This window comes from Labeo rohita, unplaced genomic scaffold, assembly GCF_022985175.1.
Source record: "Labeo rohita strain BAU-BD-2019 unplaced genomic scaffold, IGBB_LRoh.1.0 scaffold_803, whole genome shotgun sequence".
Taxonomy (NCBI): domain Eukaryota; kingdom Metazoa; phylum Chordata; class Actinopteri; order Cypriniformes; family Cyprinidae; genus Labeo; species Labeo rohita.
Window position 1 is genome coordinate 3,574 of NW_026129748.1, and position 18,734 is coordinate 22,307.

General features: G+C 36.9%; 1 protein-coding gene across 2 annotated transcripts; it reads left to right on the plus strand.

Annotated features, from left to right (window-relative positions):
* The first annotated feature begins 287 nt into the window (after positions 1-287).
* Positions 288-15,735, plus strand: LOC127162019 (galaxin-like). Of its 2 annotated transcripts, XM_051104795.1 has the most exons (7): positions 288-389; positions 487-531; positions 8,236-8,370; positions 8,595-8,771; positions 9,567-9,634; positions 14,017-14,470; positions 14,559-15,735. In XM_051104795.1, exons 1-7 carry the CDS (start codon positions 329-331, stop codon positions 14,882-14,884), a joined length of 1,266 nt encoding a protein of 421 aa, XP_050960752.1. In that variant the 5' UTR covers positions 288-328; the 3' UTR covers positions 14,885-15,735. The 2 variants fall into 2 exon arrangements, with proteins under 2 accessions (XP_050960752.1, XP_050960751.1); XM_051104794.1 differs by lacking the exons at positions 288-389; positions 487-531 and having other exon boundaries at positions 7,926-8,370.
* Positions 15,736-18,734: the final 2,999 nt, after the last annotated feature.

An 18,734-nucleotide genomic window follows, 5' to 3' on the forward strand; every position in this document is an offset into this window, starting at 1 on the left:
AGCTGCAGGCTGAGCTTCTTCCTTCTTCGGCTTATTGATTACAGAGTCAGCAAAGAGATAATCCTCGTCACTGAAGTAGAATGATCTGATGAATGGCACTGTGAGCCGACTTATATAGAGGTCGGCTCCGCCCTTTCTGGTGAGCTAAAACGCCATTGGTTTGTGCAGCTACACAAACGTGAACAAATCAGCATTCAGTACAGAGTAAAACAGGAGTTTTCCCCAAAGTGACGAAAGTGAAATGAAAGTTGATTTTCTTGGACTTTCCCACACAATTCACAGAGAGGCGGGGTTATACTAAGATAAATTCTCTCCACTTTGCATCTGGATGTCTGTTTCTTGTTTTATTGGATGGGAACACACAATGGAAATCTACACATCAAATGCATGTACTGTATAGCAGTCCACCTTTTAATGTTGGTTGTCAGTGGAATTTAGGTTATTTATTTGTTTATTTACATTTTTAAATTTCTGCTTAATTTTCAGTTTTATTGGCAATCTTATGTGTGTTTGCTGCACTCTCAGGACAAGGTAAGGACAGAAATACTATTATTATACTTTAGATATAGAGGCATGTTTTAGAGGTTTTATTGTGTCAGCTACTAACTGTTGCAAAATACATCAGTAAGGGCGAGCAGGGACGAAAGTAACAAAGCTATTTTCTCAGAGCCCGGACTGTTCAGCTCACAACCCTTTCTCAGAGCCGGACAGCTCATTCAGCACACAACCCTTGATGGAGCTGGGAAATATCACAAGATTTCATCATTGTTAGGTCTGAAAAGCAGTTTTCGAATACAATAATAAGTAAATTATGAAAGCGGTAATTTTTTTTCAAATTAGTTGTATTGTGTTTCTTGTTTCATGTGTCACAGTAATGATCAATCTACATGTTATTTAGTGCTGTTATACATCCTGAAGTTTGGCTTTTTGAGTTTTCCAGTATAGAAGTAAATTAGATTTAAATGTCAGGAGACTTTTGTCCCCTACAGTGACAACAAGTGTTTCTTTTGTCCCGCAGCATGCTAATTTGGTGACTTTCTGTGTCGACATTCTGTGTAAACATTTATCATAAATGTTTGTGTTGTATTATACCAAAATAATATGCCAAGAGTGGGGGTTAGAAAGACAGACAGAGGTCTGATTCAGCCACATGTTCATGTTCTGTCTTCATGTTCAGGAATATCAGTCTCAGGACTGTGGCTACATCATATTCACCTTAGTCATATTTGAGTTTTAGCCATACCTTAGCTTTTCCATCTCTACCTATGAATTTGCACTGTTTCCAGATGTTTTTATGCACATATTGAGTTACAAAATGTGCATAAAAACAACAAACAACTGGATGGAAAAATGAATAGGCCTGCTGTTAAATTATGTTGCAAATTTATATTATGCTAATTTAATTTAATTTTCATATTGTTCATTCTGTTTAAAAAAAGTTTTATAAAAATAAGTTAAATAAATAAATAATTTAAATAATTCAAGTTTGTACACTCAGGTTTTGACACGTTTGATGAAACTTACATTTAAAAGGAAAATGTAATAATGTTTTGCAAAGATTAAGGACAAAATATGTTTGCAGTTACATATTAACAAGGTCATAGTCATGTATATTTACTAAAAACAGAGTAACACAAAAAATCTAGCTTGTATTGTTGTGTTACTTTTGACCCACCTCTGTGTTACTTTCGTCCCAACAAACAGGGTCGAAAGTAGCAATGTGCAACTTATGTTCAAACTGAAATTATACTGAAATCTTTCTACATTTTTACAAAATGCCACCTGGTATTAATAGACCACACTTTTAAGTTATAGGCTACAGCAAAAATATATCTCTGTCTACACCTTTATCTTTTAAAATTGTTTTTATGAAAAAAAAAGGTACTTTTGTCCCCGTTTTCCCCTAAATTAAATGATTAAATGAATCAGTTATGTCTCATTAACATCAGTAGATTTGCTGAGTTTATTTGGCAGTCACTGTGATTTATTTTGATTATTTTTACCAGAGTTGTTTACTTTAGAGTTGTCTCTAAATGTAACATTTAGAGGAGCAGCTTTTAATGTTGAGATCTAACCTGAATCTTAATTGAACATAAACAAACACACCAAAAGTTCCCCTTGTGAAAAAGTGTAGTGCACTTTTTTAAACTGTACTTCCAGATAAAATATTAATAATAAAAAAGTTCACTTAAGAAAGAATACTTTCATTGCTATGTTTCGTAACTCTTTTAATAAGTACATTTGTGATAATGACACACGAAAAGGTTTACATTTCAAATAATTATGTTTTAATAATCTTTTGTCATGCTTTAAAGTACACTTACTTGAATGCGTTGACTAAACATATTAAAGCATATGTAAGGTATCTGTAAAGTTATTTTAAATGTACTAAACTACCACTTTATCATTACAAATTACTATATTTAAATACATGACAAACAAGTTTCAAATGCATATCATAGTATAATTTATTTTGCCATAAATGGTTGTCAGTACATTCTGCAGGACACTTAAGACAAAAGAGGTAAATGGAATTACATAGTTATGTGTATTTATCTACTATCCTACTCATTTTGGTGAAAAATAGTGTAACTTTAAAGTTACATATATTGCATTTATTAAAATTTAAACTATAATATTTTAATTTAATTGTAAATAGCATGCACTTAAGTGTGAAAATTCAAAAGTCAAAAATTCCATAATAACTCTTTAAAAGTGTCCTGTTGTCACAGGTGTGATAAGATAATAAGCGATCATAGGTCACATTTTTTTAATAAAACAAAACGTTAAACAGCTGGAGGAAGGAGCCAAAGTGTTATAGGAACGACTGTGATGGGAGGTGGAGCCCACGGTGCAGACAGAGAGCCGGGGGATGCAGAGGATGAGCCTGAGATGCAGCCTCTTCATCTACAGTGGGCTCAGGCTGTCAGTCCCTGCAGCAGGGTGATGACTGGCTGGGCGCTGGGTTGAGAGTAGAGGTCTGCAAGCCCATCGAGCCCGGGCTTGGGCCATTTTTTTTTACTGATTGGGGTGTTGAGACGGGCTCGGGTAGCGCTAGGGCCTGAGCGTCTTGGGCCAGGGCCAGGCTAAAGCCTAAATTTGAGGCCCGTTCAGGGCCCTAGTTGGGAGTGGGGTCCATGGTGAGGCCGATCCACAGGAGCTCAGCACCCACGCTGAGACAACTGCACTCATGTGCGCTTATTCCCAGGGGTAAGTGTAAGAGCCTGGTATAGTTCTATTATTTTGGGCACATTTTTTGACATTAATTACGGCACCTGATGGGGGTGTTAGTAGTAAGAATAGTAAGAATATATCATCCTTTCACCGGTGTGTTTGGTAGGGGGAGAGGGGGTGATGGGGGAAGTCTTATTTTTGCTCATCACTAAAAGAGCTTCCAATGCTGTTTAATGCCATTTATCATACCTTTTGGACACATTTCGTATGCCAGTGAAACAATTATGGAACGTATTGAATGCATAACCTTGTGTGTTTCATGCAAATGTGTTCAACTTGAGCAGATCAGTCCATGTCTGACTTGAAGCAGTGTAGCTAGCCTATGCCATCCAAGTAGGCTACCGCAAGAGAGATTCGTGAGCAGACGTGGGTTAAGGTCATCGCAGTTTCTCCAGCGCAGCTGGCTGCACGAGCTTTGATGATGACAGCTAAATCGACATCGAAATTTCATTAAGTACTAATTTAAAGCTTTCTATAGATACATTTATCATGACTGTAAGGCATGTTTTCGGTGAGTTTCGGTTGATTTTTGTGAAGCATTCATGTTGATCAAACAGACTATGATCAACTCACTGTCTGCCACTGGCCGTTTGGTCATTACTTTAAAAACTAAATTATATTGACGTATATATAGTCATGTGAAAAAGTTAGGACACCCTATTGAATTTCATGGTTTTCTGTATCAGGACATAATAAAAAAAATATCTGGTCCTTGGCAGGTTTTAAAATTTGGAAAATAAATCCTCAGATAAACATCATCACATGACATATCACACAGTGTCATTATTTATTTAAGAAAAATACAGCCAAGAGGGAAAGGCCATGTGTGACAAACTTAGGACACCCTATGAGTCAATTGCTTGTAGATCCACTTTTAGCAGCAATAACTTGAAGCATTCATTTTCTTTGTGACTTTATCAGTCTCTCACATTGTTCTGGAGGAATTTGGACCACTCTTCTTTTCAACATTGCTCCAGTTTATTAAGGTTTGTGGGCATTTGCTTATGCACAGCTCTCACCACAGCATTTGAGTCAGGATGAGTTCTGGACTATTGCAACACCTTGATTCTTTTCTTTTCAGCCATTCTGTTGTAGATTTGCTGGTTTGCTTGGGATCATTGTCCTGTTGCATGACCCAATTTTGGCCCAACTTTAGATTTCGGACAGATGCCCTAGCATTTGACTCTAGAATACTTTGATATACAGAGGACTTCATGGCCAACTCAATGACTGTGAGGTGCCCAGGTCCGGTGGCTACAAAACAAGCACAAAATTATCATCCCTCCTCCAGCATGCTTGTCTTTTGGTATGAGGTGTTTGTGCTGATATGCTCTTTAGGATTTCACCAAACTTGGCGCTGTGCTTTATGGCCAAACATCTCCACTTCGGTCTCGCCTGTTCAAAGGACATTGTTCTAGAAAACGTGTGTTTTGTTCAGATGCAACTTTGCAGACCTAAACTGTGCTGCAATGTTTTTATTAGATAGAAGAGGCTTTCTTCTGCCAAGCCTTCCAAACATTCCATTTTTGTCACATATTTTTATAATGGTATTGCCATGAACTTTATCATTTAACGTGTTAATTGAGGCCTGTAGAGTCTGAGGTGTAGTTCTTGGGTTGTCTGCCATTTCTCTGAGCATTGCACGGTCTGATTTTGGGGTGAATTTTTTGGGACGTCCACTCCTGGAAGGAGAGGTGTCTGTTTTCAATGTCTTCCAGTTGTGAATAAACTTCAAATTGTTTGGAAATGGCCCTATTACTCTTCTTAGATGGATGGCAGCAACAATTTCTTCTCTAAGATGATTGCTGATGTCTTACCTCCTTGGCATTGTGTTAACACACACCTGAAGGCTCCAGACCAGCAAACTGCCAAAGCTTATGCTTTTATAGAGGCACTCAGAATTGCTGATGATCAGTTAATCAAAGGGATTTGATTAGCAGTGCTTAACTGTTATTTACCCTCTTAATTCCAATGTAAACAGTAAGGGTGTCCTAACTTTGTCACACATGGCTTTTCCATTTTGGCTTTATTTTTGTTCAGTAAATAATGACACAGTGCAATTTGTCATGTTTTGTTGTTCATCTGAGGTTTTATTTTTAAAAATTTAAGACCAGCCAAAGACCTTTTTTTTTTTTTTTTTTTTTTTTTTAATGATGCCCTGATACAGAGAACCATGGAATTCAAAAGGGTGTCCTAACTTTTTCACATGACTGTATATATTAACAAACAAAAATGCTCAAAACCTTTTTTTTTGCAATTAATGTAATAAAAAATTTAACGAAATATAATCGCTTTGCCTTTACAAAATGGTATGGCTGAAAACAGTAGTATAAGCTGTTTTGGGATAAGGCAGGGGAGGGGGAGGAGGGGTGTTGAGACGGGCCAGGGCCGGGCTAGGGCCTAAATTTGAGGCCCGTTCAGGGCCCTAGTTGGGAGTGGGGTCAATGGTGAAGGCCGATCCACAGGAGCTCAGCACCCACTCCACATAGGTGGTAAACTCCCTTCAGACAACTGTGCTCGTGTGTGCTTATTCCCAAGGGTAAGTGTAAGAGCCAGGTATAGTTCTATTATTTTGGGAACATTTTTTGACATTAATTGCAGCACCTGATGGGGGTGTTAGTAGTAAGAATTATTTTTGCTGAACACTAAAAGAGATTCCAATGCTGTTTAATGCCATTTATCATACCTTTTGGACACATTTCATATGCCAACAATTGTGAAATGTATTGAATGCATAACCTTGTTTCATGCAAATGTGTTCAACTTGAGCACATTAGTCCATGTCTGACTTGAAGCAGTGTAGCTAGCCTATGCCATCCAAGTAGGTCACCGTAAGAGCGATTCGTGAGCAGACGTGGGTAAAGGTCATCGCAGTTTCTCCAGCGCAGCTGGCTGCATGTGCTTTGATGATGACAGCTAAATCACTATTTACCAAACTCACTCACTGTATTCATCCCGTGCTTTAAAAGTTTTACAAACTCATTTCATGTTATATTAATGCTATAGCATACTATGCCATATTTATCAAAATAAAACAGATAAAAAGTGAAATTACATTGTTCTACATTTCTACATTGTTCCATGGCCAGCGTCAAGAGGGGGCATTTGTGGTCCTTGCCACCCCGAGTCACTGTGCTACCCTTTACAACCTCTCTCCTTCTTGCTGAACGTGTCCGTTTGAAAGTGAAAGTAAAATTGGAAAAAATAGGAGCTTACAATAGCCATTGCACGCGGTCACAGATTGCATTAACCCACACAGATTTTTGTTTTCAATACTTTTTATTTCGTTAAGTAAAGCTTTCTATAGATATATTTATCATGACTGTAAGGCAAGTATTCGCTGAGTTTCAGTTCATTTTTGTGAATCGTTCATGTTGATCAAACAGACTATGATAAGCTCACTGTCTGCCGCTGGCCGCTTGGTCATTACTTTAAAAATCAAATTATATTAACATATATATATTAACGAACAAAAATGCTCCAAACCTTTTTCGCAATTAATGTAATAAAAAAACTTAACGAAATACAATCACTTTGCTTTTACAAAATGGTATGGCTGAAAACAGTAGTATGAGCTGGTTTGGGATAAGGCGGGAGGGGACTGTTGAGACGGGCTCGGGTAGGGCTAGGGCCTGAGCGTCTCGGGCAAGGGCCAGGTTAGGGCCTAAATTTGAGGCGCGTTCAGGGCCCTAGTTGGGAGTGGGGTCCATGGTGAAGGCGAATCCACAGGAGCTCAGCACCCACTCCACATAGGTGGTAAACTCTCTCCAGACAACTGCGCTCATGTGCGCTTATTCCCAAGGGTAAGTGTAAGAGCCAGGTATAGTTCTATTATTTGGGGCACATTTTTTGACATTAATTGCGGCACTTGATGGGGGTGTTAGTAGTAAGAATATATCATCTGTTCACCTGTGTGTTTGGTAGGGGGAGAGGGGGTGATGAGGGAAGTCTTATTTTTGCTGATCACTAAAAGAGCTTCCAATGCTGTTTAATGCCATTTATCATACCTTTTGGACATATTTTGTATGCCAGTGAAACAATTATGGAATGTATTGATTGCATAACCTTGTTTGTTTCATGCAAATCTGTTCAACTTGAGCAGATCAGTCCATGTCTGACTTGAAGCAGTGTAGCTAGCCTATGCCATCCAAGTAGGCTACCGCAAGAGCGATTCGTGAGCGGACGTGGGTTAAGGTCATCGCAGTTTCTCCAGCACAGCTGGCTGCACAAGCTTTGATGATGACAGCTAAATCACTATTTACCAGACTCACTCACTGTATTCATCCCGTGCTTTAAAAGCTTTACAAACTAGTGTTGAGACGGGCTCGGGTAGGGCTAGGGCCTGAGCGTCTCGGGCCAGGGCCGGGCTAGGGCCTAAATTTAAGGCCCGTTCAGGGCCCTAGTTGGGAGTGGGGTCGATCGTGAAGGCCGATCCACAGGAGCTCAGTACCCACTCCACATAGGTGGTAAACTCCCTCCAGACAACTGCGCTCATGTGCGCTTATTCCCAAGAGTAAGTGTATGAGCCAGGTATAGTTCTATTATTTTGGGCACATTTTTTGACATTAATTGCGGCACCTGATGGGAGTGTTTGTAGTAAGAATAGTAAGAATATATCATCCATTCACGGGTGTGTTTGGTAGGGGGAGAGGGGGTGATGGGGGAAGTCTTATTTTTGCTGATCACTAAAAGAGCTTCCAATGCTGTTTAATGCCATTTTTCATACCTTTTGGACACATTTTGTATGCCAGTGAAACACTTACGGAATGTATTGAATGCATAACCTTGTTTGTTTCATGCAAATAAATCTACAAAACACAGTCTTTTGATCCATGATTATTATCAACAAGCATGTCAGACAAAGTCAAAATCAGTTTTCTCTACTCAGCCTCTCGGCTGCAAAGTTTATGTTTTTCAAAATATCACCTAATAGTATGTTTTGTCTTTTTTCTGTTCACACTTTGTTGTTCCTCTTTTTCCAATTCTTTTCATATCTTCTAGGTAATGTACCTAAAGGATTGAGCCAACTTGAGACTGACTACTGTAATTCTAGTGCTTACAATCCTGTAAATCAGATTTGCTGTAATGGAAGCATTCACAATCGAAGCAGTGCTCACTCAAAATGCTGTGGCCAAGGTAGACAATCCACTTGTGTCTTAAAATGTTCATCTTTTCATGTTGCCTGTTGTAAGTTGTGTTTATAGTTTAAATTAATAAAAATAAATAACTAAAATAAAATACATGCAAATTAATTAACTATTTTCTTAAATTAAGAAATTTGGGTGAGACTGTTTAATCATCACATCGCTATGTCAAGAATTTTCTGTAATGGCTTTGTTTTCTCACGCATTTATTTACAGTCATGTATGTACCAACAGCTCATATTTGTTGTGGCAACAACCAAATGTTTGAAGTGCAGGAGAATCTTTCTTGTTGTGGCAATAAATCGTTTGACACAACGAGACAGCATTGCTGTGTTACAAGCAACACTCTTGAAGTGAGGCTCAAAAATGAATGCCCTTCACCACCTCCAAAAGGTTTGTCTTTACAGCTCTTACATGGATTTTTTGCCTTGTCAAAATAATATTTTTCTTTGTCTGAAACTCTCTATGTTTAAGTACAGGTAATTTATCTGGTATCCTTATTAGCCACTTAAACAAAAAAATACAGTACAATAAAATATGAAAATGAATGTGCCACTTTTTACTCACAAATGCATTTCTGTTCTTCCATTCACACATCTGGACCATGTATAAAACTTTCTAAATCTCTTTCTTGAAAGGAGAACAGATTTCTGTTTTGGCATCTGGCTTCTGGATGCTTGCAAAACTTGACTCCCATGCATCCCGGAAACATGGGAGAAGAAATACTTTAATTTGATGATACAGTCAGTTCATCCATGGGTTAAGATATAATAATTTTTTTATTTCAAAGTATGTTTAAAATATCAAAGGCAGTGGATCCTAGTGCCCTCTTTTTTTAATTTTGATAAAACATTTGAAGCCAAGACAAGCACGATCACATGATTAACTACAAATCTCACTTGCACATGCTATAATTTTTATTATGTTTAATAGTTCAAAAGTTTACCCGAAGGATAGTTCACCCAGTAATGAAAATTCTGTCATTAATTACTCACCCTCACGTCATTCCAAACCAGTAAGACCGTTGTTCAACTTCAGAACACTAATTAAGATATTTTTGATGAAATCTGAGAGCTTTCTGACCCTGCATAGACAGCAATTCAGTTACCACGTTCAAGGCCCAGAAAGGTAGTAAAGACTGTGCAGAATCAGAATATAATCTAACTATAATTAATTTTTCTTGTCTAGATGCTGAACCCTCAAAGTATGTCAACTGCTCAGGGAAACTGTACAAGAGGGAATCAGGCCTTACTCGGGTCAGAATTCTTCTGATAGACTTTTTTTTTGATTATGACAGAGGCTGTTTACACAAAGTGTGCACTAAGTTATTTACACTTAGCGTACACTTAGTACACTTAAATTGTGATAGATTCAATTTATACTAAGTGAGAATAGCATTATTTTCTAAGTAAAAGTTAGATGCTAGGTTATTTATAGTAACAAATACTGTTTGCACCACATTTTAAACCCGTATGCAGTTACAACATATTTAATGTAAATTGTTATGTTTATTTTAAATCATAAATGGCTGGTGCCTTATTGTGATCTACTTGTCACTATCCCCTAAAGGAGTAGAGACAAGAAATCATGTGTCTTGAGGAAAACATTTTAGAAATTATCTCCATATAGTGGACTTCAATGGTGCCCCAAGTTTAAACTTCCAAAATGCAGTTTAAATGCAGCTTCAAAAAGGTTTCTAAACAATCCCAGCTGAGAAAGAAGGTTTTATCTAGCGAAACACTTTTTCGAAACAAATTGACAATTATTATACTTCCTAACCTCAAATGCTGGTCTTGTATCATCTCTGCGATGCATATGCGTAGTCTGTGTAATCCGGATCAATACAGTTAGGGTATGTTGAAAAACTCCCATCTCATTTTCTTCCACAACTTCAAAAATCGCCCTACATCGCTGCAGAAGTACCAACCCAGTGTTTACAGAGTGAACATGTAAAGAAGACCAAACACCCTTTAAAAAAAAGGTAAAACAGCAATGTAGGAAGATTTTGAAGAAGAAAAAGAGATGGGAGTTTTTCAGCCTACCCTAATTGTATTGCCCCGGATTACACAGACTGCACATGGCAGAGACGAGGCAAGACAGATAATGGGTGGGGGGGTGGGGCTCATTGGAGCTGTATGTGGAGGCTGTTGCCTTGTGGTGAGCTGAATCATCCTTATGCTTCCACATAAGAGGATGATTAGGATCATCCACATCAACAAAGAACTTGGATTTTTTTTTAAATCAAGAAAAGAATTTATAAATTCCACCACGGGTTTGCAGCAGTAATCAGGCATCTAATGATCTAATGATCATCTTTTAGTCCCATCCGGAAGCAAGCGTTAATCGTAGAATCGCTTTAGCTCACCAGATGTAACACACTCAGGAATTCCTCCACGTACTGCTCCAATGGCCATCCCTCTTACTGGAACTCAAAGATGAAGTCCCGTACCAGTTTTTTTGTTTTGTTTTTTTTTTTTGTTTTTTTAATGGTCTGGTCTTCTGTTGTTACAGGGAGAACGCAGTCTTTAATAAATGAAAACACAGGAAAATAATCCAACACTGAGGAGAAAGCAAACACACGTAACCTACAAGCAGACCAGACAAAGCAGAACTGAACAGGCAGGAACTAATATACACAGGATAATTACAAAAACACAGGTGCAAGGGATAAAGCAATCAAACTAAACAAGAACAGGAAAAATTACCAAATAAGGAAAACTAGGAACTGAGACGGGGCAAAAACAAGCAAAAACAAGTCCATAACCCTGACATCACCATTCCTGTTACCATTTGGGTTTCATTCTCAATTTTCAGTCAACAGGCCTTTTTCACAGTATACGATAGAAAACCTGAAGCGGTGAGTAATTGTGTAAAATAACTTCCACTGTAATGGCAATGGCAATGCCCACAGCACAGGATTGTTGTGATTTATTAATGAACAATTCATCATTGATGTTTCATCAAAACATATTAACCACAGTTTCCAATTATTAACTGAGTATTGACGAAACAAGGAAAAATGTTGTCATGATATTCCAACACATATATTGTGATTTAAATGGAAGCACACAAGCCATGCTGCGTATGTATGCACAATTCTTCAGAGATAGCTTTTTATTTAAAAATGCAAGAATAGCATACAAACATGTCACATTAAAAAGCAATAAAATCAGCATTCAGCAGGTGTTATTATGATAACAATATTACATTGTGCAATAATAAAAACAACAACATTAAAAATAAAATTAGAACAGTGTATATTCTGAGAATGTCTCCAGCAGTAACATGCAGCCATGGGCAGATTATCAGTTAAAAGAATCTATTTATCATTAGAAGATACCCTACAATATGTGTAATATTCCAGTTTAACCTGAAACATTATGTAAGCGAGCCGTTTGTAAGCACTGTTGGTGTCGTGACAGTCATGAGATAATTGATGAGAATCTGCCCACGGCTGCACACATTACTGCTTGATAAATACTCAGAATATATAATACTGTTTTAATTCATTAATGTTATTGTTTTTATTATTGTGCAGTGATGGTATGATTCATATATGATGGTATGATTCACTATGATTCATCTCCAGTGTGTCAGGGGTGTGGGTTGCAGGGATGAGAGCGAGGACCCAAACTGCACAACAGAAGGGCTTAATTAATGAAATAAAACAAAAACAAACAAACTACCCTGCATGGCACACAGAAACAAAACAAAAGCCATGTGCTCACACAAAACAAAAACAGCAGCACATGGCTAGCAAAACAACAACAAAAAAATCACTAGCCATGTGCAAAACAGGACAAGAACACACAGCTAATGAGAACACTGATAAGCTGCGTGTTCACACTAAATATGACAAACAAGAATAAAACAAAAGAAAGCACGCAGCTGAGAAACGAGCTGTGTGCAACAGAACAGAGCAACGAAAGAATAAAAAACACACAGCCAGAAACAGACCAGGTGTTCATATAAAACGAAACACACGTGGACAGAGGAGCGCACGGCCCGAGCAAACTCCAGACTGCACGCTCCCACAGCAAGACAGAACATGAACGATCCGAACGCCACCCTCCAACATGAAACAATGCACGCAGACAAGAGACAAGGAAACAAGACAAGAAGGGAGCGCCAGGGCTCAGTCACAAAACCCATGAATAAACTAGACAGAAGTTACAGAACCCTGACACAGTGTTACCTATAGTATAATGCTATTCATGTTTAAGATGGTAAAACCAGTTATTTTTGAATAACTCTGGGATGAAAAATCTTAATTTAATTGAACAACTCCAATTTTATCTAATATATGACAAAAGAGGAGCAATATCGGAAAGTAAGTGCACGAAAGCAATGCTAACATTATTACTGTTTAATTTGTATAGTCTAGTCGTGGTAAATGTTTTATTAGATGTATAAGCTTCCCTGATTTTATTGTTCTTTAATGTGGTGTTTGTATGCTATTCCTGCATTTATTTATTTTTTTTTAAATAAAAAGCTAGTCTGTCTCTGAAGTATTGTGCATACGCAGCATGGCTTGTGCACTTCTATTTAAATCATGAAATATATGTTGGAATAACATAACAACATTTTTCCTTGTTTCGACATACACTAATAATGTTTGGAAACCGTGGTTAATATGTTTTGATGAAACATCTATGTTTGTTCATTAACTAAAGGCATTGCCATTCATACAGGCATAAGTTCTTTTACACAACTACTCGATGCTTCCGGTTTTCAAACGCGAACCGTGAAAAAAGGCCTATTGACCCTTTGCAGGGAGTTTGATTGACAGGCAATCTGACCAATCATAACAGCGAGTCAGCCAGACAAACAAACCAGACAGGAGAGCAGATTAATATCAGTGGACTCAAACTTGACAAATGGTGTGTATTGACATCTTACCACAGTTAAAACAAGATACCCTCTGATGTTCCTTCATGTTTATTTTGTCAGTTGATCCTTGGCAAAAACCCACCCCTCTTAATTACTGTTGTTGCACGCGACAAGACATGGTGTTCTCACGCCACGCTTCATGTTTTCATGCATTGAAAAATACATTATGGACCAAAGAAGACACTGACAACATTCCGACAGACAAGACAGAGCAGTTGACTTGGTATGAAACAGTCTCAGCTTTCTAATTTTGTCACTTTTTGAGAAATTTAAAAAAATGGCTTTCTAACGACATATCACTATAGAGCCTCAGTTCAAACAGCATGTGAACCGATAATCTCATCTTCTTGACTAGTTACAGCACAAAAAAAACATGAATAAACATCAGAAGGTATGTTGTTTCAACCGTGAAAAGACCAACGACATTAATCTGCTCTCCTGTCTGGTTTGTTTGTTGAATGAAAATGGCAGACCCTGCATTATGATTGGTCAGATTGCCTGACAGTCAAACTCCAGGAGAAGTGTCAATTGTGTAAACAGCCTTTGTTAATGAGATGGGCTATTTGACGCCCTTTTGATAATAGTCCACCTGTAGCAAATACAGTACCTTATTGGATGTGATTTAGAATTATATAATAATATCAGAAGAGCAAGACTGCTGTTATTGTGAATGTTGTTTAACCAAAAAATGTAGACTGTATGCAAATGGTTTGCTTACACATGTGTACCATGTTTACATGTGTTTCAGTGCTGTGGTAAAGACGTCTACAGTGTAGCAGATGACAATGTGCTGTGCTGTAATGGAGTCCTTTATCGAAATGTGCCTGAAGATTCAGAGTGTGTTGGAGGTGTTATATATGATCAAAACCAGATTAAGATGTTGAGTTGTGGTTCGGAAGTCTATGACCACAAAAAACAGCTGTGCTGCTCAGGTCAACTCTACAGCAAAACTGAAGCAGAATGCTGTGGAAACCTTCTGCTGGAATCCAATAAAAATCAAATTTGCTGTTCCTCTTCGACACATGCCAAACTTTATGACATCAAACATAAGCATTTCTGCTGTGGGCATTACTACTACAATACGTCCCTGTGGAGCTGCTGTGCTGAACATCTCAAACCAACACCAAAGAATGACAGTTCTCCACCAAAATACAGACTTAAACCACTGACGGACCTGATCCCTGAAATGTGCAATAAAACAGGTCTGAAAAAAGAGCTCTTTTCAAGAATTTATTCTGTGTATGACATGCCAAAACAAAATTAATGATCTGTGTATGTGTTTGATTCTAGTGCTCTTTGGCAAAGTGGAGAGTATGGTACTTCGCCAAAAATGGCGTGACATTGTGTTGAGAGTCATTGTGGCAGTCAACGAGGTATCTCAAGGGCCTTTACTTAACTTGTCCCTGAATCACTGCAGTTCTCCTGCACTAGAGAATGGCATGACCTACCTTTGGAAGAAAATCAAAAGGAAATACAAGCCACTCTCCATCCCTGTTGACCTAACCTCTGACATTCACATGTTCATTACAGTATGTGACATAAATCAGCAGAGTGACAACACATGTTCGCACATGTTTTATGCTCAAAGTGGATTTTCAATGCACGGAAACTTTTGAAGAAACAATTGCATCCTTTTTTGGCTCCATTTACATTTTACCTTTTATACACATAACATTTTATATACTTTATTAAGATTTATTTAGATTTCATGTTTTTAATGACCAAACATCAGTGAGATTATTTTTGATCAGTCAGGTAACTTTATGTTAAGCTACAATGAAAATGTGACCGTATGATTTTCTCCTGCCAAGAAATTTTACTTATATAATAATATTAAGTAATTAAAAAATACTTGACTTATAAATTCATATCACATACTGTATTTTGATATTTAATCAACCTCAGGTCTGTTCTAATTTAGTGACAGGATTTACAGTCCAAGTGAAAAGATGCTTTTTTGGTGTTTAGTCATTTTTTGTCATTTAAATGCTGGTAAAAGGCAAAAAAATCATTTAAAATGCAAACACACTTAAAAAATTTTGCAACTATAAGTTTGTTGTAGTAATATATTCGTTATAGTAGTACATAAATGATGCGCGTAACATTGTATATTATGAGAATACATATGCAATATATTGACAGGCATCTAAAGTTCCTCAATTACAAACTGTGTTGTTTTGCTTCAAGAGAACAGCCATACATTTGTTTTTGTGATTTACTGTATTTTTTATATTCATTTATTCTTCATTTATTTAGTTCATTCAGTTACAGTCATTTATCATTATTCGTCTTATTATTCCATTTAATCATATATTATACTATTGTTTTTTTATATTATTTTTCCATTGTCTTAAGGTGTATGGTTTCAAGGGCTATTTGTCTTCATGATTAAGAGATAAGAGGGAATGTTTATGGAAATTCAAAAAAGCTTTTAAAAAAAGCTTAGCGTTGTAACATACACATTTAAGATTATTCAATAAACTCTGCTCCTTTTTAATCATCATTACTTTGTCTTCTGCTTCTGCTCTTCACTGGGTTTGCTCAGTCAACATTTTAGCTCATAGAAGACTATTAATAGAGTTTTGGGTACCAGACAAGACTTCCTGTTGACAGGTTTTGGGTATCCCTTGTGAAAAAGAAGTGTACTTAAGTACACTTTTATAAAGTGTACTTATTGCGGAATTAATATACTTAAAAGGAACACACATAACTGCCACTATGACCACTACTTTCATTATTTCATCCAGCAACGCAACACCTCAATCGCTCAATTCTTGTCTAACTTACATCCGTGCTTTGGCATCAAAACATGGAGGACTGTTACAACTGATCTGAGGTGAGACACTCATGTCAATCAACTATCGTGCGAGCGGCCTCTGTTGGTGTGACGCCACAACGACTTTACTTTGGAAAATGTAATAGGTTACAGATTACAAGTTACTTGATTTAAAATGTAATAAGTAGTGTAACTTTTCAGTTACTTTATTAATGTAACTTATTACTTTTAATTACTTTTTGATTACTTTTCTAAATTTCTAATATTTTTAACTGTTAATCATTTTAAAACATTTAAACCAGGCAGAGTTAACCTTATAGTAGCACTCAACACTGATTACTGTCAGACTTTCAAAAACCTTTATTACTTGAATTAGATTATAATAAGTAAAGGATAATATACATCTTTATTTTGTGATAACAACTGGCTGAATGTACGTTATCTCACCTATTACACAGCTGCTAATAGATTATTTAGATGTTTCGTGTCAAAATTATTATACACGAAACACTGATCTGAGTTGAAATATTTGAATGCAAAGCTTTCATCAAGAAATCAGTTGCTAGCAAACGGCAAGTTCAAACTAGACATTTTAGGGACACAGTGCAGTCATACCAGTTTTCTTACACAACATTTCACCACATAAATAATTAAGTAGTAGTACTAGTTTGTTAGTTATCTTATAATCCATTACAATGTACAAAAAAAAAAAAAAAAAAATGGCAGCAGCTGCGTTTGTATGAAACAATAGAGCAAGTCCATGATACCAGGATGACAGAATTAAGAAATTGTCCACATAATATTGAATTAAGCTTTAATATTCTATTAACTAACCAAACAAAAAGCTTCCACCAAGAAAAATTATCAAGCATATAGCACTGACTTAAGTTGCCCCAAAATAGTCTGAGCTGTGTAATAATTTAATTTAAAGCACACTGCAAATTCAGACTTTTTTTTTTTTACTTATATTTTTGGGCTTTTTATGCCTTTATTGTGATAGGACAGTAGAGAGACGACAGGAAAGAGCTAGGAGGAGAGAGGGGAGCGGGATCGACAAAGGACCTCGAGACGGGAATTGAACTCGGGAATATGACTATATGTCATAACAAGATCATAACATAAATAACATCATAACAAGAAATAGTTTAATAGCTATAATATTGGGTTTGAAATCAAATGTTTGCATAGTTATGACAGAAAACACTAGCATCTAACAATGCCTGGGAAAAACAATCTTAAAAAATAAAGTTTATGCATAAACCCAAACAGGAAATAAAACAGTTACCGAATAAGCATGTGTCCTGTTCTGTGTCCTAAACTTCTGAAACATTGGTGTCTCATTTTTAGAGCAGTCAATGCAATTTAAAAGAAGTCAATTAAATCTGCAAGTGGGGGTGGGTGTGTGAAAAAATTCAGATGTAATCCCCTTTGTAATCACTGGCATTTTTCAAAAGTAACTGTAATTTAATTACATATTTTTTCTCAGTAACTGTAACTAATTACAATTACATTTATTTTGTAATTAAATTACATAATTCCGTTACATGTAACTAGTTACTCCCCAACACCGACAGGTGGTTATAATATTGATTATATACATTAAATATTACAATATCAGATCTTTTTTGGGGGGGATTTGTTTCCATTTTTCTTTGATAGGACAGTGGAGATGAGACAGAAAGTGAGCGGGGTCAGGAAAGGTCCACAAGGTGGGATTTAAACTCGGGAGACCCGAGGCAACTGCACCATGTGTCAGCACACTGTCCACTAGGACATTGGTGCCGACACAAGATTGGATCTTTGAATTTTGTTCAGTAGTGTTAAACTATAAAATATAGTAAAATATAGTATTTTCAGCAGCCAAATTTCTTGGTCTACACACATTCCGATATGTGACCCTGGACCACAAAAACCAGTCATAAGGGTCAATTTTTCAAAATGGAGATTAATACACCATCTGAAAGCTGAAAAAACAAGCTTTCCATTGATGTATGGTTTGTTAGGATAGCTTTGATAGGATAGATCGGGGGTGGCGAACGTCGGTCCTGGAGAGCCGCAGCCCTGCATAGTTTTGCTTCAACCCTAATCAAACACACCTGAACAAGCTAATCAAGGTCTGAAGGGTTACTAGAAAGCTACAGGCAGGTGAGTTTTAATTAGGGTTGGAGCTGAACTCTGCAGGGTTGCGGCTCTCCAGGACCGGAGTTCGCCACCCCTGGGATAGATGCTTAATAGTCTTAGTCACATTTTAGTCATTTGAGTCTTTCATAGTTTTAGTCTAGTTTTAGTTGACAAAAAGTCAACTTTTAGTCATTACATTTAGTCAAACTGCAGTTACCAACATTTATTTTGGTAGCTATTTTAGTCTTAAAACAAAAATAATCATTAATTCTTTAAACCAAATCAAAGCTTATGATAAATTTGAACTATAACTCAAGGAGTACTTATTATTATACTTGTACACTTATACACATATATACTTGTATACTTGTGTAGGTAGATGTGATCAGCTGAGAGTCAGCTGATGCAAGCTTGACTCACGTGACCTGCCAGAAGTAACGCTTTATGCTTTATTTCTGTCAGGAGCACTGTGGTCAAAATGATAGACAGTTAGCATACAGTTTGGTTTTGCGGAATGGTTCTGTTCTGGGCAAAAAACTAGCAGCAATAATAATAATAAGTTAATATTA